This window comes from Aulostomus chinensis, chromosome 5 (assembly GCF_037954235.1).
Source record: "Aulostomus chinensis isolate RoL2024-O1b breed Wild chromosome 5, RoL_Achi_v1.0, whole genome shotgun sequence".
NCBI classification, from domain to species: Eukaryota; Metazoa; Chordata; class Actinopteri; order Syngnathiformes; family Aulostomidae; genus Aulostomus; species Aulostomus chinensis.
In genome coordinates, this window is record NC_141324.1 from 16,270,671 (window position 1) to 16,291,589 (window position 20,919).

At 42.9% G+C, this 20,919-nt stretch overlaps 1 protein-coding gene across 1 annotated transcript in view; it reads left to right on the forward strand.

Moving 5' to 3' along the window:
* Positions 1-20,919, forward strand: part of LOC147261468 (neurocan core protein-like) — a 49,613-nt gene that overhangs the window by 19,949 nt on the left and 8,745 nt on the right. Inside the window, exons 5-14 of the mRNA XM_086203498.1 lie at positions 360-534; positions 1,558-1,685; positions 2,317-2,601; positions 3,790-3,918; positions 4,017-4,094; positions 4,177-4,334; positions 4,411-4,573; positions 8,362-9,282; positions 13,990-14,106; positions 20,479-20,592. Coding sequence (XP_086059624.1) covers positions 360-534; positions 1,558-1,685; positions 2,317-2,601; positions 3,790-3,918; positions 4,017-4,094; positions 4,177-4,334; positions 4,411-4,573; positions 8,362-9,282; positions 13,990-14,106; positions 20,479-20,592 — 2,268 coding nt within the window. The remainder of the gene's footprint in view (positions 1-359; positions 535-1,557; positions 1,686-2,316; positions 2,602-3,789; positions 3,919-4,016; positions 4,095-4,176; positions 4,335-4,410; positions 4,574-8,361; positions 9,283-13,989; positions 14,107-20,478; positions 20,593-20,919) is intronic.

Consider the following 20,919-nt stretch of genomic DNA (forward strand, 5'->3'; position numbering starts at 1 on the left):
GTGCTCATGTCAGATAAATGACAGCAGCTTTAAAACAGGAGCCCTGCCAACTCCTTTCTTTAATTTAAACATTAAGCACATTGATTTCAGCATATCAATATCATAATGGCTGACTTGATTATTGCTTACTCTGTGGTTTTTGTTGTCTAGTTTTCCATTTGAGCAGTTGGGTAATTCTTTTTCAATTAATGTGTTTGGACCAAATACAAGTGCTATTTTTCTTTTGTGCTCATCGGTGACAATTCATCTGAATCTCACATTTTTATTGATTAAATCCTGTTGATTTAATTTGATTTAACTCCTTCGTGCTTTTATAGATCCAAAGTAAACAACAAAAAAACATTTCTGTGCCTCTCTAGGGGTGGTGTTTCACTATCAGGCTCCCAGCACCCGCTACACCCTCTCCTTTACAGACGCCCAGCAGGCCTGTCTGGAGAACTCTGCTCAGATCGCAACGCCAGCCCAGCTGTGGGCGGCGCACTATGATGGCTTCTCCAGCTGTGCAGCCGGCTGGTTGGATGATCAGACTGTCCGGTGAGGAGATGATTGCCTTCTGTTTGTCTCACACCGGTGGTGTGAAGTCATGCTTTGCTATGGCAACATTTTTTTTTTAACTATTATTGAACCAGCAGATTTGCTTTGATTTGGCTTTAGTTTGGTATGTAAAACCGGCAAGATCCTGATGCACGTATTCAAAAAGCCGTTAGCTCAGGGGGATTTTGCTTGGATATTCAATACGCAACCCACCTTTTGAACATGGATCTCTCGTCCTCTCAGTTCCTAATATTCGGTTCTGTTTTGTCATTTGGTGCGCAATCAAGATTTTCTAATTAATCAAGTGTAAACACGTGTTCAGGTGGGTAATGAAGTCCCTCACCTCTCTCAGTAATCAGCCCCCAGCATCTCCTATCATCTGGATCGTATTACTTTCATCACCAATCACAGTCAGATATCAACAGTCTAGATGGAGTTCATACTAGCACTAATATCATAGTGGTAAGAAGTAATTTTTCAGTTTAAAAAAAAAAAAGGCTGAATCTTAATTTTGTACTCTGTATAAACACTGTTGTCACTCAGCGACTGAAGTGTTTATTTTCATTTAGATGTCAGTCAGCAACACGTTTCTATCTAAGGATTAGAATAGAAGACACGTAGAACTGAATCAACATCACGCAACTCTTCTCTTGTTATCAGGAAGGATGGCTGCCGTTCCATGTCTCCTCTGCGCTCTCTGCCCGTCTCTACGACGTGAGAAGTGGCGTGCATGTGCCAGCCAAACCAAACCCATTACTTTGGTGCGAAACCAAACCAGACTTTCAGCAAGTGATAGACAGGGTCAGACAGGAGCGTTAGCGCAGCATAGCTTGCGGTCCCGCTACGTTCCCCTCGCTGCCACCGGTGTCTTCAAAGCTGTTGCAGGCTCAGTCGCAGACAAGCAAAAAAAATCAACACAAATACTAATGACGAACTTTGGGGTGGTGGTGGTGGTGGAGGGGGGCAAGCATGAAGTTCTTTTAAAAGAGGCTCATTCACATTTATGTCTCATTGTCTCCGCAGCTATTCGGTCAAGATGCCGGAGCTTGGTTGCTATGGACACAAGGAGCACTCTGCTGGAGTGAGGAATTATGGGAAGAGGGACCCAAAAGAACTGTTTGATGTATACTGTTTTGCAAAAGAATTGGAAGGTAAATACACACACGCGCGCACGCACACACACACACACACACGCACACTTATGAATAAACCACTGCTTCTGGCTCTGGCTCTGAAGTTTGCATCATCCATTCTGCCTTTATCTACCACTTCCCTCCTTACTGTCAACAAACTCCATGAAAAACATAAAAACACTAATAAATAAATAATTTCTTTTAATTGGTGCTTGTGTGTCCAAAACCTAGTTATTTAAAACCTAATTAATTATTATCACACTTAATATGCGACACACATACGTGAGTTAATCATAGTAAAGAGAAAACAGAAATCAGTGCATGACTTGTATATAGTCATGAACTTCCAGTGTCAATTTAAAGACTTGACCCACATCAGTAAACCAGATTATTGCACTGATGACACATTCCTTTACAGACAGATTGAAGATTCTTTTTAGGAGTTCAACTTCCTGCTGCCTTAAATTCTTGTTCGTTGACTGGACCTGCAGCTTAAAATAGTCCCTGACGGTGACATTTATTTTCAGAAGTTAAAAGGAAAGCTTATTTTCACAGTTTCAAATCATTGATGTCATTAATTGAGGTTCACCCCTGATTAAAAAAAAAAAGATCTGATAGGTATCATCTGCCTTTTGTCTTCTGCCTTCAGGTGAGGTGTTTCACTCCTCGGTGCCCGGCAGGTTGTCCCTGTCCTCCGCTTCAGACCGCTGTGTGTCTCTGGGGGGCCAGCTGGCTACGGTCGGGCAGCTTTATCTGGCCTGGAGGGCTGGACTGGACAGCTGCGCCCCGGGCTGGCTCTCTGATGGCAGCATCCGTTTTCCAGTCAGTCTGCCTGGCCAGGACTGTGGGGGGAGCCATCCTGGAGTCCGCACCGTCACACCTAACAACACGGCTGACAACTCCACTGCACTGTATGATGCCTACTGCTACAGAGGTATCATCAGACAAACGCTGCCTGCTTTCAAAACAAAACACAATGAAGAGAGGGTAGTGGCGCCAGCATGCTGACACTCTGCAAGTTTACTCTTGTGTTAGCCTGATCAAATGTGCTACCGTAATTAGCAGCAACACAAAGTTGAGGGTGTGGAATATCAGTTGTTTTGCATCTGGGAAATGCCAAAGGACTTGTCAAGATACATTTTTCCATTATGATGTTGCTACTAAAATGTTAGTAAATCATCGAAGCGATTACAGTTATCCCTGAGGGGAGCACGAACACTGGTATTAAATTTCACTGCAGTCTAGTTTTTAAAAAGGTCCTCTATACTTCTATATATCTATGACTCTATTATCTCAACACCTGTTCATCCAATCGACGTCAAACTTGTGTGCATGTGCAGTGTTTGGTGCCTTGGGTAAAGTGTAGTGCTGTGTTTGAAGTCTGAGGGTCTGACAATTTAAGATGAGTCAGTCGGGATTCTGACAGGATAGCTTTGATACTGGGTGACATCATCTGGGTGTCAGAGATCAAGAAGAGACTTAGAAAACAAAAACATCTTGGTGGTGCTGTGACAAAACTTCAGGATCCCAAAAGTCAGCAGGACTCACCCTCTGGGGATTCTGAATATTTGTGCCAATCATTTATCACAAACATTTTCAAGTGATGTGGAGAAAAAAAAACTAACATCAACTCAATAACGGATTATACAGAAGTGAACATGCAACCAAACATTTGCTGTAAAGTCATATAAACTAGCCTTCCTTAGAATGGAATTTGCTGACCAGAAGAACCTGATGAACACATGAATGTGAGAAACCTTCTCAGTCCTGACAGAAGTGTCACTGTCGCTGTGGAAACTGAATTCCATGTAGTAAGAATGAAAGTACATGGCACTTCTACTGTTGTAGCTATGGCAACACAGCTATCTGATGCAGGTTATCTATCTCCCGTCATGTATCTGTGAACCTGCTGAATTGACAGGAGCAGTGGAGGAGAGAGAGAGAGAGAGAGAGAGAGAGAGAGAGAGAGAGAGAGAGAGAGAGAGAGGACAGGATATCTGGATGTTCCTTTTCAGGCTTTTTTTTGTGCAACATTTAAACTCAGTAAATCATTGAGACAGGCTGGATAAAATCCTTCAGTGAGTTCTACACTAACAGGATATCCCTACAAATTGTGCTGCAGGTAAAGTAAAGGGTAAAGGCTCCATCTCAAATATCTACACATCCCTGTGGAAGCCCTGGAGCTACCTCACAGGCTCCAGTGATGCTGACCCCTCAGGGACAGATAGTCCCGACCGGACCACTCCCACAGGTTTGTCTGACAAGATCTATGGCAGCATGAAGATGCTGTTTAATCAATCCTGTCAGTAAACACAAATGTTGAATGATTAAATATTTAATCTCCCTCAGGTGATTTTTCACCATCCAACTGGACGGGTTTGGTTGACCTGGGGGAGGAGGAGGCTTCGCCTCATAATGCTGATGCTTGTAAGGCAGATTACTAACACTGATACTTGTTACACTGATGTCTAAACCACACGGATCCTAACTCACCCCCTTGTGCTCTCAGCCTCAGACCCCTGGTCCTCAGAGTCCTCAGGGTCATACATGACCCTTAAAATAATCCCGGGACAAAGCTCCTTAGACTGGGGAGAGCTGCTGGAGCCTGGCCCTGACTCAGAGGAGTTTCTCCGCCCCCCGGTCACCCCGACTCCAGCTGGGAAGATGGTTAGTCTAGTTTTAAGTCTTTATTGATTAGAAGCTTAAGAAGATCATTGCTGAATCGGATGGGTTGCTATTTTAGGTGATTTCAAAGATCGTCAAAACTATTTGGAGGCCGTGGAACTACCTTGTCGGGAATGGAGATGAGGAAGGGACAGAAGCACCAGGAGGACAGGCGGGAGCAGAGGAGACAGCCACAAAGACGACAGATGAAGGGTCACATCTGTCCAGGACTGCATCACCAGGTGGGTACCCGGATACAGTTGCTGTTTGTGAATTAATCAGCTGGTTTTTAATTTCCTTACAGAAGCTGTGACATGTATCCATAGATATCGAATATCATCTGTCATATTGTACCAAGGATTTCTTTTTTCATAATGAAAATTGTGATCGTCAATTTTTCTGTCAAAATCAGTTCTGAAATCAAAAAGTCAGACTGATTTCTCATTGTTCTTATTGTTTCTGAAATGCTTAAAATGAAATTTACAGACTGACTTCTCATCCAAATGAAGAATGTAATGAACCCTGATGGACTGGTAGAAGAACCTGCTCAAAATTTGGAACCTGCAATTCTATATAACGTTGAAATTGAAGATTTATTTGACTCATTTTACGTCAAAAAGGTTGATGAAACTAAAATCAACAAAATGCTGGAGAAGCTCTCTAGCTCAAAGGCTAAGTATATATTTAACTTGGACAGCAGCATAGTTCTTATATCATAAAAAACACTGTCATATCTAATTAACCTTTCCATTACTTCTGGTCAGTTTCCAGATCAATGGAAGAAAAAAGCTGTTGTTACACGTATTTAAATCAGGGTGCGTCAATCAGGCATGTAATTACTGTCCAATCTCAGTCGTCCCCCTTCACCGTCAAAGGTCTTGGCAAAAGGTGTGATGGAACAAGAGTTTGAACCAACATGGTCTCATTTTCTTTTGTCAAATACCGACGTTCGGTCAACTCCCCCAAATGTCCACAGCCGACATTGAAATTGCCATGTGGTTGAGTCTCTAACGTTCACATCCATTTCAACCAGCAACACAGGACTCTGTCCACAAGTTTTTTATTCTGTTTGGTTCAATTTGCTTACTTATCTAATATTCCTCATGTTGTTAGAGTTAGGATTAGGGAGTAGGGGTGACGCCTGGATGGATAACCCCCTTTCGTCAGAATCCCTCCGTGTTGTCAAGTGACGCAGTATCCTCGACATACCTTCAACGTACCCTCAACGTCGGCTGTGGACGTCAGGGGGAGTTGACCAAACGGCATTCTTTGACGAATAGGCACGAGACTGGGCTGTTTGAACATGTAAAATCAAACCTACTTCTGCTTGGCTTTAGACGGTTTGATTTTGGATAGTTTGGGTTTGAAGTTTTCCAGAGATGGAGGTTATGTTCTGATCTCCACGTTCCTTGACCTGAAGAAGGTCTTCGACACTGTCAACTATGACATCCCTCTTTCTAAATTGTCTAAATTTGATTCTCAAAACAACCTCTTTGTTGGTTTGCTTCTTACCTACAATCAAGAGAGCAATGTGTAAAAGTTGACTTTAAGAAGTCTGCCCCTAGACAAAATAAAATGGGGATTCCTCAGGGCTCCATCCTGGGGCCAATGCTCTTCAGCCTCTAGATCAACAGTTTACCTGAAAGCTGTCATGGGGCAAGACAACACGGTCATTAATGCATCGGCAAAAACCACAAGTGAGGCAACTAAGTTCTTGTCTACACATACGAACATGGAATGTCACTGGCTTCACCAAAATATAGTAAGTTTACTTTGAATATCAAAAAGTAAAACGTCCATGTGACTTACAATCAGAATGTAGGAAATTGAAATGGTCAATGAGTTTAAATTCTTTGGTGTATTTTTGAATTCTAGAGTCAAATTTGAAAAAAAAATAGGTCAAAAAATGTGTCAAAAGCAATAAAAAAAAATCCTGTTTTAAATGAATCTGCATGCTATGATTTTCTCACATACGTCATATTGAACTCCAGTATTTGACTATTAAGCCTTTTACATCTCTGTATAACCAAGTCTTAAAAATAATGGGTGAAAATACAATGAAGTTGGCATCACTGTTTTATACAGACGCAGTATAATCTGCTCAGTTTTGATAAGTTTGTAAAATTTTCATTTGGAAAACTGGATTTTAGATGCCTGCAAAATTTAGCGCCAAAGGCCTTATGTATGTCCTTCTGCAGAAAAGCAGAGGTAGGCTCACAGAGGCTTATTAAGTGGTAATTGTGAAATTGCACGCTGTAAAAACCTCTTTTGAGCAGTCAGCATTTTCCATAAGGGACTCACACGCACTACCAACCAAAATAAATTTAACTGAAGACATTAAGGATTTTTTTTTTTAACAAAAAATTCATAATCTGGCAGAAGCAAAATCAGACCTGTCCATATTTTTAATGATTCATGACCTGAAATGAATTTTTAATTATATGGAGGAAATATATAATGTTAATAGTGCTAACTTATGTATTGTATTTAGATTGTACAATGTAATCCTGCCTAATATAGGTGTGAATTCGTTTTTCTTCTCTTTTTTCCTTTCCTTTCCTGTACACACACACATATATAAATATATATATATATATATGTATGTATATATATTACATTGCATAAGTACAGTTGCCACTGCTGCCTAAGTAAGAGTAAAGACTAAGAAGGCACGAGTAAAGTATGCCGCTGCTGGGGGTTGAACCTTGTTCACTGCAACAGGAGACAAGTTCTTTTACTGCTACACTTTCCAGACTTACCTTGTAGAGACACTGAAACAAGCCTGGCCTGTGTAGGTGACGGTACACATACCGCTGCAGCGCCCCAGCTTTTATCCGTCTAAAGTTAACATTTCTGAGCTTGTTACAAAAATGTTCGGATACTTTTTCCACGATTTTCCAAAGAACACACATTTCCAGAGTCAGGATGAAGAACACTCTTTTTTTTTATGGCTAAACTCTCATCTTCCTGTCTCCTGAGCTACAGCGGGACACTGTTCCATCCATGCAGAGCAAACAAATCTTCAAATGACACCCTAGAGCCGGCTTTTAGCTGTGGCTATTACTAGCTATTACCAACAGGCAAAAACATCGTGGGTGGAGATCATCGGTTGTCTGAAGAGCAGGGAAGCTGCCGATGATGCAAAGAGTCAAACTCAACTCTCTGTTCCTCTTTGCCCTGTCTCAGGGGTGCCAGTGGTTTAATTCCAGGACTTTTTGTGTGGGTTTTGGAGAAGAGCAGTTTCCAGATGTCATGCAGTTCTCTTCAGTGTTTGTTGAAACTGTATTGCAGTTTTGTTGATTCGATTCTGAGGCAGAATGTGAGGTTTTTCATTTCTGTTCTGACTGACTGTTTTTAAAATCAGCTTTAAACCCTTACCTATACTTCCTCTTTGTTTTGATATATTTTTCTGCTTATTAAACCACTTAAAATGGCAAAATCATTGTTTTCTATTTCCGTCTTCCATCTTCTTGCCATACGACTATGAAAAATTTGCCAAATAATCATGAATTAGCTCTCTGAACACCGCAGCGCTGAGCCAAAGCTCGGGTGTTGGTATTTGTTATTTGCTACCTTTTAGTTAGCCTTTTTGGAGCTGTTAGAAAAACATCATTTTCCAATCATGATTAAGACTTTGGAGGTTGTGAGTTTAAGGCAGAAAATAATAACCTATTACTTTTTCCCAATAATGTAAATGTTATATGTGCTGTGGAGGGAAATAGGCAGTATTTTCCGGGTCGGTCCAGCATGTAAATTGCTTTGCTTGCTGGTCATTACAGTATAAAAGAAGGTTGGTGCAGTGTTAGGAAAAAAAGATCTTTTTTTTTCTCTTGCTTGGAAAAGCAGAAGTCTGTGCAATTGTATTGTGTTTATATCACAACTTCTCTTGCAGGCAGAAACACAATTAAACATAGACCATTTCACTGTGTTCATCTCTCTCCACTTTGTCTTTTACACACTCGTCTCTGTCTGCAACAATTGAACGAGTGACCCTCCTCCTTCTTTTTCCTTGTTTTTTTGCCCTTCACAGGTTTATTTTCTTGGGGAAGTTCACTCCTTGGCGGTTCCTCACGGGAGAACGCGAGAACAGCTAGTAAAGAATCGCCCACTCGTCTGGCATCTACTGCTGCCTCCAATAATTCCTTAACTACAGAAAGCATTACAAGCCTGGAGACTTCAGAGGTACACACCACCTCCAGCCCTGCAACTGAAACCACCTCATCCAGCTTGGAGACCTGGGTCCGTGTAGAAACGGAGACCACCACCCAGCCAGGTGACAAGAAGGAGGAGACGGTGACCTCTAGAGCCAGTGCTAGAGGAGGAAGAGGAAGGGGGAAGAAAAACAGAGGAGAGGAAAAGGGAAGAGGGGAGGACAAGGGAAAAGGTGAGGAAAAGGGGAAAGGAGAAGAAGAAGGGAGTGGAGAGGTCACTGGTGCAGAAGCAAAAGGAGAGATACAAGTTTCCAGACGACCAGTTGGGACCAGTAAACCGAGAGAGAGGTCCAGGGAGAGATCCAGAGAGAGGGGTCACAGGAGAGGACAGTCCACCACCACCACTGCCACCACTGCAGGCACACTGGAGCCCACAGCAAAATCCACAACTGGTTCAGAAAGACTGCCTGGCCCACCAGACTCTTCATCATCTACCTCACCATCAATGCCTGCCACCACATCACAGTCTCCCTCTTCCTCCCTCACTCCTTCATCCACCTCCAAATCCTCATCACTTTCTCCAGGCAGCTCCAATGAACCCATAACATCTCTCCACTGGGTCCCAGTTGAGAAAGCGATGATGAACACCTCTCGGAATTCTCCTCCTCTACTGTGGAAGCCCCCAGAGGAGGAGGAGCCTGCCTGGTCTCATGCTGTGGGCTCAGGGTCCCTGTTACCTGGCAACATGGAGGAGGAGAGCAGCAGGAGGGGATTCACTGTCAGCTCACCAGTCCCAGCAGGTGAGCACTGAATGTTTGGTCATCCTGTTGGTAGGATTAATTTTATTTTGTTTGTCCACGTGTCACATGATTATTCTTCCAGGAAAAAAGGGTAATTATTTTTGATTGCTCCAAAGAATCATTCCTGTTTAGTACAGCTTGGGTCCAATTGTTGCATTATTGGATGGCTTATTTTTGTTCCTGTCATGATAAGATGTCTTTTTAAAGGCAAAGTGCTCGTGTGGAGAAAATTGCTACTCTCTATTTCCAAAGTTGTCTTATATCTGCTGTGTTTTCTTACTGATGGTCCCATGTTGAGAGTGAGGGAGTTGATGGAACCCTGGTGAGTGCTGTGTTTAGCCACTGGGGCTAAACTCCTCAGGCTCAGTAAATACTGCAGCTCCAAACTGCTGGCTGGCAGATTTTTACTCAACGGTTTATTGATTTTAAGTTTTGAGACATGTTAAATGTAGAAGATTTGATGTGTGGGTGTAGAAGCTTTGTCTAACCTCTTCAGAGTAACAGCAGTGAATAGCATGGCGGTAGTTGGCTTTGCTGTTGAAAAATTGAATTAATATTTAGATATTGCAGCACTCCGCTAAGGCCAATAGCCAGTGGTGGAAACAAGTCAAGTCAAGTCAAGTCAATTTTATTTGTCTAGCGCCAAATCACAACAAAAATGATCTCATGACACTTTACAAGTAGAGCAGGTCCAGTACCACACTCCTTCAACGAATCTTCACCCAACAATTCTCCATCAGCAGCACATCCTGCAACAGCGGCGACGAAAACCTTCCTTTTAACAGGCAGGAACGTCGAGCAGATCCAGGGTCAATGGGGACGGCCTTCTGCTTTGACCGGTTGGGGGAAAGAGAGCAGGAGAGCGGGACAGAGACAAAGACAGATATTGGAGGAAGACAGATATGCAGAAGGAGAGAGTGGGACAGAGATAAAGAGAGAGAAACAGAACTCCTTTACTTGAGTAAAAGTACAATTACCAGATAAAATAGTTCTCTGATAAAAGTAACTTCTTCATTCAAATTTCAACTTAAGTAGCGAAGTATTTGATCGTGAATTTACTCGGTATCAAAAGTAAAATTACTCGTATGACATGATGGTTCTGTATTCCAGTGTTCTAGCACATTCCATCCTTGAATCTTTGACCTCTTAAATTGTACATGTTCCAGTTGGGCCATTCTGATGATGCCCTCTTGAAAATACGCAATTTAAGTACAGATATCACAACACTGTACCGAAGTACAGTACTTGAGTAAAAATACTTGTTTACTTTCATTGGCAATAGCTCACCCTCCTTGTTAAGCTTTTGGTATCGATCACATTTGAACTGACATCAACATCGGCACCTGGAGTTTGGTCCTGGTTTGTCGTGGTACCTTTTTTTGCTGCATTGCCTAATAACAGAATTTAAATGCAGAATCTATAATTCCGATTCATTTTCTAAATTGGAATGAATACAAATGTGAATGGTCGTCTGTGCCTGTACGTCAGCGCTGCGATTCGCTCCACCAGCAGCTGATGAATTACTTTGCTTAGCGCACTGGAACTATTTGCTATGACTCCAGAAAAAAACAGGTTGTAAAAGAAAATGAATAATCCTTCAAGATTTCCTATTTATTACCATTTTGTATCCTCCCCTGACCTCGCTGCTGGCTTATTTATAAAAATAAAAAGAAAATCTCTGTGTTCTACATTCCCTTCTGAAGCAGAGACCACCTTCCCGCCACCAGACACAATCCGTTGATTAAGTCTGGTGCGCAGTCTATCTCTGCAAAGCTCCCGGCTGGCCACCTGGTTTGGTGCTTATTTTTTTTGCATGATAATGTGAGCGCATACAAGAAACATCCTATCACCCGCCGCTTGAAAGCCCCACGGGTATCATGTTATCACACATTTCTATGCTGATTTACTTTTCTCCATCTGAAAGCAGCTCATGTCTGCGGCACGCATGTTGGAGCTAGCGATGGAAAGCAGCTGTAAACTGTATTGACGAGAAGCCGGGGGCAAACAAACGGGCTGCTGGTGTAGAGTATGAGGGTTGATTGATCGAGGGAGAGACCCTGGAGTCATGCAGGCAGAAGGCCATAAACACACAAACAAGCACTGATATCTCGACTACACAAACAGAAGGAGTAGAAGGTTGCAGGACTTGATCAATAGAAAAAAAGGGCTTTTAGCTCTCAGTTCTAGTGAAGCACCTTGTGGTTCGGTTTCATGGTCACTGGATCACGGTGCACTTCATCAATCACTGCGGGAATAGAAAAATAACAGGATCTCAGGTGGGATTAAAGGTCCTTCTTTTGAGAACATTTTTTTGTTGTTGTTGTACCAACATTTCAGTTGCATTCAGTTCCAGTGTCCTCCTTCTTCCTCCAAAACAGCATGACTTCATATCAATCACGCCCACTGTATGACTCACGGAAAAGGCAACATGTGGCTTAATACTTTAGCTATCGCTGTCCGAGCCCCGTGACTTATTAGCTGAATGTTACCAGCTTATTGTTGTTTGTGTTGGACGCTGTGCAGATCAAGGGACCGTCCGCTCTGTCAGCTCCTACCACGGACTATTGATTTTTCTGCACCACTCGCTTTAATGAACAGCCAATCGCACAAGGTCTATCTTTCACCCTCACTGTCAGATCCCCGCTCGCTAGAACAGCAGATATTTGTCAAGGCTTGCCACGACCTTGATGCATAGCCTGCATCTGAACTCACACCTGATGTACTTTAAATGAAATGCGTGGTCGGTTTCAGCACCTAACGTGTGCCGGATTAGAATTTAAATCTGCAGAATTAGTGAAGAATCCTGCTTCGTGAATTAAAAATCCTCAGTTTGTATTTTTGGAATAGTTTGGCCCCTGGAGCTTTATCCTGTGTTGCCTGATACAGTCATGATCATTCACAGGCTGGAAGCTTGAGATGTCTGCCTTTGCTTGATTGTTGGACAGCGTTGGCATCAAGACTAATCATAGCCAATGTATTGATTTTCGCTCATTGTACCGTGTAAACATGAACGCACAAACCTACACACCACCCCCTCCCAAGCTAGTCCTCAGTGTCAGAGAGATCTGGAAGAATAAAAACTCCCCCGGCCGTGCTTTGCGACCAGAATGTACAAGTGCTGTTTTTAAAAAGACTTTAAGTTGCGATAATGAGCAGCTCAGGGGAGAAACACGTGGTAGTGTGTCAATTGATATGGAAATGTGGAATTGTGGAAGGAGACCACACACACGCAGACATTTAGCGGGTGAATAGCCGGGCAGAGGCGCTCACCGGGAGGTCTGCTCATTTCTGTTGAGGATGGCTAATGTCTGAAGTTCTCACGCTGCCCACTACGCTCAGTGGAGCGAGCCCTGGCTTGCTTTCCATATGGTAACCATGACAACGGTGGATGTGAGTGGATGGCCAGGTTGAGGCTCTCTGGCTTCTGATCCCTTTGAAAAGAGGCAGAGTGTGAAATGGATATGTGTGTCTGGTGACCGCTGGTTTTGGCTTCGTCACAATGGTGGCAAATTGAGATTTTTGATGGATTTATTTTCCCCATTCAGCAGAATTCGAGCAGTCTGCATCAGTAGTGACGGAACGCCGTCCATTAAGAGAGGATCAGCAGTGAAGTAAATATCTTGTATGATTTGTGCTCGACATTGTGATTCTCAGTTTGAGGGTTTGAAGGCGGGATTCTACAGACATGATTTGGCTAATTTTCATGAAACTTGGGGGAGGGGTGGACCACAGGTCAGGTAAGGTCAAAGCCCAGTGTGTGACTGCCCCATGTAGGGTTGGGGTTAGAAATGTGGCCCGTGACTCTGAATGTTCATAATTTTGAGACATAATCATTGCTGTACCTAAAAGATGTGAAAAAGAGTAGAATACATGACAACTAAATACCACAGAATAGAACGTCTTTGTTCTTTTAGTGCAACTCCTCTCCGTGGTACAAAGCTTTTCTCCAATTGTCCTGTGAGGTTCTTGCAGTGCAGGCCGACCTTGTTAGAACAGCAGATACCACCAGCCTGTTGCAGATGCTCCAATGCTCAGATCTGGCTTGGCTTGGCCTGGCTGCCTGCCTGCCCCCCCCCCCCCCCCCCCCCCCCACACACACACACACACACACACTGCCTGATCCTGTGGTTCTTTGTTCAGGTGGCAGAAGAATTTTACCTGGCTGCAGCACAGGTCACTGCTGTGTGACACTTTGGGTCAATTTATTTTGAAAGAGCAGCAGCCGCTAGGAACATCCAACACTGGCCCGACGCCATACAGCTACTCAGCAACAAACCCATTTACCCTCCAGCCCTCCGATCCAGCAAAAAAAACACTACTAGATATTTCGGCAGATGCTTTAATTGAATTTTTATTAACTAACTTGTACTTTAACTAAATAAATCAGGGGACGATATGACTGGATACTACGTGGGTGTGTGGCAGATCTTAATTCAATCCCTGTACAAATAGAGCTAGAAACCTACAAATGTGATCCTGAAATATTGCTAATAGGTTTGCAAATAAATCATGTTTGGATTGTATCAGTTGGTTGGTGCTCTGCAAGTGCTCTGATTAACACCTCATTGTTTTATCATCACCATGGTAAATCACATTAGCAAAGACAAAAAAAAAAACAACAACCACTGTCTGGCTTCTTTTTTTTCTGGTGTTAGTAATTAAATCACATCCTTAATTCTCCTCACGCCATTTGCCTGTCCCCTTCAGTCAAAGTCGAGCCCTGCGTGACAAACCCGTGTCTGCACGGAGGAAAGTGTCTTCCTCAGGGAACAGGCTACAGCTGCTACTGCCCACAAGGATTCACTGGGGAGAACTGCGAGATCGGTGAGTGATGCTTGACACACATGCACGCATGCAAACACTGGCATAATCAAGTCCGCCCTGCGTCAGTGTGGCTTTCCAACGGCTTACCGGCAGGTCAAAGGCTGGGGTGTCCATCACCGGGAGAGAATGGAGGCTGAGGTCAAAGGTTAGACTCAGACTGTCAAAGGAGAAGGATGGTTATGGTCTCTCAAGGTCGAACGTAGTGCTGTCATGTGGAATGTTGCTTTTTCAAACACATGGATGCAAAGACAACTGTGACTGTCACTTTGATTTTTGAGCTGAATTGATTTAATATACCTGCAAAAAAAAATAAAAAAAAAACTTGCATAAAGTGACTTTAGGGGGAAAAAGTTGTGATATTTCCTTTCATTTTCAAGTTGAACTTGTTAACAAAGATGCATTCAACCACCGTAGAGCAATATTATTATTTCTTAGGGAGTCCTTTTCCTGTTTGTGATTATTTGTCAAGTAGAGTGATGCAGGAATGAAGAAGTAAGTTGGCTTCAGTTCCCTCATCTCAAAATCAATGTGTTGTTTGTATTTAAGCTGAATGCATTTTAACATTTTGTCCTAAAACATGTCAGCAATTGCCACATAAGGGAATTTCAAAGCGTCTATGTGTCTCAAAAACTGCAGTCAGTTGCCAACAAACAAGGCAGCATGCGTCATCGCGCTGAGAGCAGGGGAAGCACAAAGCTAGTTGTTCTGTTGAAGTGTGTAGGTTAACTCCAGATCCAAAAATCGGAAAAAGTCCCCATTAGTGAAGATGATCTTGCAAACCAAATGCATTAAGTCTCATTAACTTTTCTTAAACACAGGTTTCATTTTCAGCAACGATGCAAAATCCAATCTAAAAATCCCCCTGGTTTTGTAGGAGGGAAACCGTGGTGGTACTGAAGTCTGAGTTTGTCTTAGAAATACCTGCGACACTCGATTACCACACTTCTTAAGCTGTCTTTCTGCTTGTCATTAACTCATCCGAAGCACCAGAAAGCAGAAATTGCTGCCTCGAGGTCTTTTAATCCAATGAAAAGTTGTTCAAAAGAAAATCATTCTTGTGAATTTGTGAAATGGTGTGGACAGACGAATGAAGACAAAGGTATAAACGCCACTGTCACTTGTACTTTGTACTCTTTGTACGGTTTTGACAGATGACACCTGGCCCATACACCCATAGAACAGAAAGTAAGCGTGTTTAAAGGGTAGTAGAGTGAAGACTGAAGTGTTGTAGAAGGACATCTGACGGCAAAAAGTCTTTGTTGTTGTTACAGGAAAGTAAAAATGCAACGGTCAGACGGACATGGTCAATGTTGGAGTGGAAAAAACACAGCAGTGTCTCTCTCTGAAAACGTTCAAGGTCGCCAGAAGTTTTAGTAGTCAGAAGGAAATGAAAGTAATGGCATCAAGACAAGTTTCAGAGAAAAGCAGAAACCCGTCCTGCTTTGACATGTCGTGAGGCCGCCAAGCTCACTGGTCATCCGTTACCTTTGCTTTTTCTGTGGAGTTTGTGTGCTTTTCCTCTCCTGATGCACATCATAGCCTACACTGCCTAACAACATCATCCGCATGATGATAGAACGCCATCATTCCTGTTGGTTTCGTCATTGACAGCACAGCTACGTAATTACGTAATACAAACTTTAAAAAAAAAAAAAATCCGATTGGACCGTGAAGTTATTCTTCACCCAGAAGTGTTTTTGCCATTCAAGTACTCACAAATTGCTGCCTTGAGCACAAGATTCCATTTTTTTGAAGCTAGCACCTTGAAGCTAACAACTTCAACTTTGCATCAACTGGTGGTGCAAAGGAGTGTATCAACACCTGGATAAAGAAGGTGTGGTTAATAATGTTGCTGAGAGTTTGCTAACAGACATGTTTGGAGAATTTTGCTGTTGTTAGCCATGGCAAAATATTGGTGGCTGGCCCTTTCTGCCCTTTCTTTCCGGAGTCACAAAGAAGTGAGGCAGTGGTTCAAAAAATTCCCCCATCTTTGTGAGTGCAGTGGTGGCCGGACTGTGCTGTACAGTGAGTAAACCCTATTCCCTGACACCTCATTGGATGCACCGGGAACCAATGCTAATGCTAACTGGTTTAGCCTTGTCGCCAGCGCGTTCCTCTCCCATGCTGGTGGTGCAGAGTTCAACTGTAATGGTCAGCTGTGCTACACAATGTAAGCTTTATGAGCTCAAAATTGGTGAATAATTGAAAATGCATTTTTGCGCAGAAAGTATCACTTTCATGCAGTTCATATATGTATGGAAGGTAAATAACTTTCCCATAAATATGCGATTCCAACAATTTCTGGGCGAGTTTAACAATTAACAACAACAAAAAAAACTTGACACGTGGAGAGAATCGATTTGTCCTCAGGGCATGTCTTGGAATTCATAAAAAATAAATGATTCCAATTAATTTCAGGCATCTATAGCCACCTTAATCAATGTGCAGGGTTTAGATACAGGAAGTGGTAGATATGTTCTATTTCTATAAAAATTCTCTAGTGAGCTGTCAGGAAGTGTGCTACATCACGTTGATACTGACCCGCTGACTCCTGCAGCTGACACCTCCACGACGCTGGGACACTTTGACTCAGCCGTTATAAATCTGCCTCATGGGCTCTAATTTGTTCCTTAAGACACACTCAACTCATTAAACTGCTGCTCCTCAAGGAAGTGAAAACTATGAATAAATGAACCACATACAGCGACACACTTATCTGCATTCACAGTCCCGCTCAGCTGCGAACACCTTAAGACTCACTGGGCGGCAGGTTTGCGTGAGGATTGGCGGCCGGATGGTCAAACTGGCAGCCAGCTGCTGATGCGTGGGCACGCTGGAGGGCTTTTGTGTGGATTTGCAGAATTTGTGGCATTATCTCTCGGAGGAGCAGCCACCCTTCTGCATAATGGATGAGGCGGACAGTCACTTTATATCGGACAACAAAGACCTGCGCTGATTTTAATGGTGAGGGAGAGACGGCGGTGTGTGTTCCACAGTGAATTCCCGGATCAAAAGGTCAGGACTGAAGGATCATTCAAGGCCATAATTAGCAGTGAGGTCCCTGAATCATATGTTTCATTCTAATGTTACTTCACATTCTGTATAATTGTGACCGTTTAAATGAAGAAATGTTTTGTTCCAGTAACTTAGATACATAATTACATGTCCACATCTTTATTTTTTCCTAGCACTGTAGAAGGACTTGAAATAGAACATCTCTTTTCAGTGTGCATTTTGGACTAAAAAAAAAAAAAGTGAACTGATTTGGTTTGAACTCCCTCTGACCTCAGCATTTCGAATCTCTTCAGCGTTTCTTCTCCTTGCATGTGCACTTGCACCCATGCGGCACTGATGTTTGATACTTTGATCAATATTTCTGTGATAAATTTAAGAAGGTCTGTTGAAAAAATGTTCCAAACCCTTTTTACTTTTGCCTTAATGGGACTGTAACTCTAGATGATGTCATACGATTATGGCAATATGCAAGTGCCAAGCATCTGCTGGAAAGAAAGAAATCAGTCGCATTGTCATCTTTCTCTTAAATACAGAGAGTATTCTCTATAAACAGATAACGGATATAAATACAGAATTTTTCAGCAAGGGACACAATGTCAGGACAGAGACGCTTCTGATTTCCGTTTGAGTCGCTTTGACCAATCACGCATCGGTTGAAATGTAAGGTCAGAAAAATGTCTGTGGTCTGAAGATGTAACAAAGAAAACTGGCTACTTTGAAACAATCCAGTGACATTTTTCGTCTTTCAACTGTAAACAATGAGCTGCAGACAGAACAAGGAATTCTTGGTGTGGATGTCTGCTGACTACCCGCTGAAGTCCTGACCCTTGTTCCCAGAGGTTAAGTCACCAGACGGAGCTGATGGCTGTAAAAACGGCTGCTGCCCACTAGTGTCTCAGTGGTGTAATCGCAGCGTGACACAGCAAAAGACACTTGCTGGGTAGAGACTGAACTGACGACAATAATAAATCAGCCTTAATGCCTTCACTTAAACCAGTGAACTACTTCAATTGTTTTACAGAGCAAAACAACTTTTTTTATTAATCACGATTTGACTCGTGCTGAGTTGGTCAGCAGCACTGAGGCTATCAGGTGGTTTCAGTCTTGTTTAAGTAGTTCGAGTAACACCCTCGTTTTCCTCTACTCGCTTTAAAAGAACTGTTGAATACCTCTGACGTCATCATCCTTTGATCAGATCCTAAACGTAGCAAAGACGCAACACAGTTTGCAGTAAACAATCTTGAAGTTTTAGTCCAGTTTAAAAAACACTCCAGTTTAGTTGGCCTGGTTTTTCAGTATTGGGATTTTACTTTGCAACAAAGCGACTATTAGAATCTGAGGAAGTACTGTGTTTGAACTCATATAAGAAGCTTCTTCATAGACCGCTGCAGTCCTGGGGTAAAGCTGGTATTCTGGACCAAAAACCCCCACTGAGTTGAAAGAAGATTACATCCTCCCTTTTGCAATAAAGTGACACTGTATTGACCCTGAGAAGAAATGTTCCCTTTGCCTGTATTTTGTCCACTGAGAGGTCAGGGAGCTCCGTTTGCTGCAGACTAAGAGTGCTCACCCTGCAGCTTGGCCTCCTCAGAGTACATGTCTGCTTAAATGGGGGCTCAAACCCAAATCGTCTGGTCAGATCTGATGCAGGTAATGGATGAGAGACAAAAGGCCGGGTGAGACGTTCAGTACAACGGTCACACATACGACCAGGATGTCAAAATAAAGACTATTTTTTACACTGAAATCCCTCTCTTTCCTCTCCCTGGGGTGACTGATCCTGCACTGATGGACTTGCTCTATTTTAGCATCCAATGGAAATACTTAGTATAATTATCACGCCTCTCCACCCCCTAAACTTTTTTCCTGGAAGATTTAAATTGCGACTGAAGTGGCTGTTGAAGCGCAGATTTAATTGTTGGGACTGTGACACAAATAAAAACGGCTCCTTCCACTATCACAATTTGATCCATTTCTTCTGATAACATTTTGAAAATGTTGTTGGCAGAAAGCTAACAGGAAGTAGTCAATCTGGTCGGCAGCAATCTCAATCAGCCTTGTTTCAGGTCTGTTAGACATTCCGCTTCAGCCTTGTCTGTATGTCAAGACAGTCAAATTGCACCATGGCTGATCATGTCTTCTTTGAAACTGGTTTACGCTTCACACTCTTGTTGCTTTTCTAACATTAGCATGCTCTGGCAAAACCAGGGGCTTCAGGCAACAAGCCAGGGGTCCTGTAATTGTCAAAGAGCAAGGCTTTCACTTTTGTCTGTTCTGTGACTGGAAGCAGAGCTGGCAGAAACCGTGAGGATGGTGAAAACCTACCAACTCCCTCCTGTGGCTCAAAGGTGTACTCTAGATGGAAATCTTAAAAGCCAACCTTTATTCAGTGACCCAAATAGTTTTCTGCAACCTGGGTCCCAACCCAGTCTTTGGGGACGTAGAAAATGGAGGGTATGACACGCTGCAGCAGTCAGACTGAGATGCAAAACGTGCTGCACCACGGCCGCATTAACGCCGCAAAACCTAGATTTCCTGCTGATATTAGCTGGGCTGAATAATGATCCTTCCAGCTAAACAGAGAAGCAGTGGTCCATGTATCTCCCAACTTTTAATGGAATGGTGCCTGCTTGATTTTGTCACCGTGGAGAGCCTGAACATCAGCTTAACTCATCCATGCATTCTCCAGCTGGGTAAATGGTTTCACGAAACACGCCTGTGATGGGGGCCAGATGTTAAAGGGTTTAACTCTGATTCTACTGTTTTCAACAGTCAAAAGCTTTATAACTTTTGTCAATTTTTCAGTTTTTTTTTTTTTAATGTATCGGCTGCATTGACGCTAGCTGCTAAGAGGAGCGTTAACTTCTGCCTCTTTTGTTTCTGCCGCTCATTGAATACTAATTCCTACACACAGGTGGAGGGAAACGTCCAAGTCATTTTAAAACATGTATGATATTGTTCTCAAGAGAATTACTTCTAAATGAGAAATTGTAATCAACAGAGGTGCGTTTGGAGGGTTGAATCAGAAACAAGGAACGGATCTTCAAACTGTGGATGTGCATGCAGGAGGATGTAAAAACACTTGAAAGGCTTTAGAGTGCCTTCGCCTGTGAGTGAATGAGGACAAATATGAAATGCGGAGGGGATTAGAATGTGCATTCTCTTTTATCATGATACTAAAGTGGCCACATTTCTCTCTTCACACCATAACAAATGACAAGCTTGTTTAGTGTCAGTGCCTGAATGGCAGCAAATGCCCACACAGTGTTTTTTTAACATCTCGACTGCAGAATACATCCTTTTAATTTGAACTCTAATGAGATCTCCTCTGTTCTTGCTTCTGTCTGTCCCTCACAGACGTTGATGATTGCCAGTCTGAGCCATGTGAAAATGGAGGCACTTGCATCGACAAGATTGATTCATTCCTCTGCCTGTGTTTGCCGAGCTACGGAGGGGACACATGCGAGAACGGTGAGAGGAAGACAGACAGTACTCTGCATGTACACATTGATAAAGAAGCAATTATTCTGAGGGGAATTATCTTGTAGAATGGGAGTGGGCAATGTGGCACTAACACATTTAGTACATTATTGTATCAGCACTGAGCTGACATCCAATACATGTGAACTGTAATGGTGGAAATAATCCTGATCAGTGTACAGCATCGGTTACAGCTCGAATATCACATGGCTGCATTACTCTACTGTTACCAGTCTGTGTGTGTGTGTGTGTGTGTGTGTGTGTGTGTGTGCGTGTGTGTGCGTGTGCGTGCGTGTGTGTGCGTGCGTGTGCGTGTTC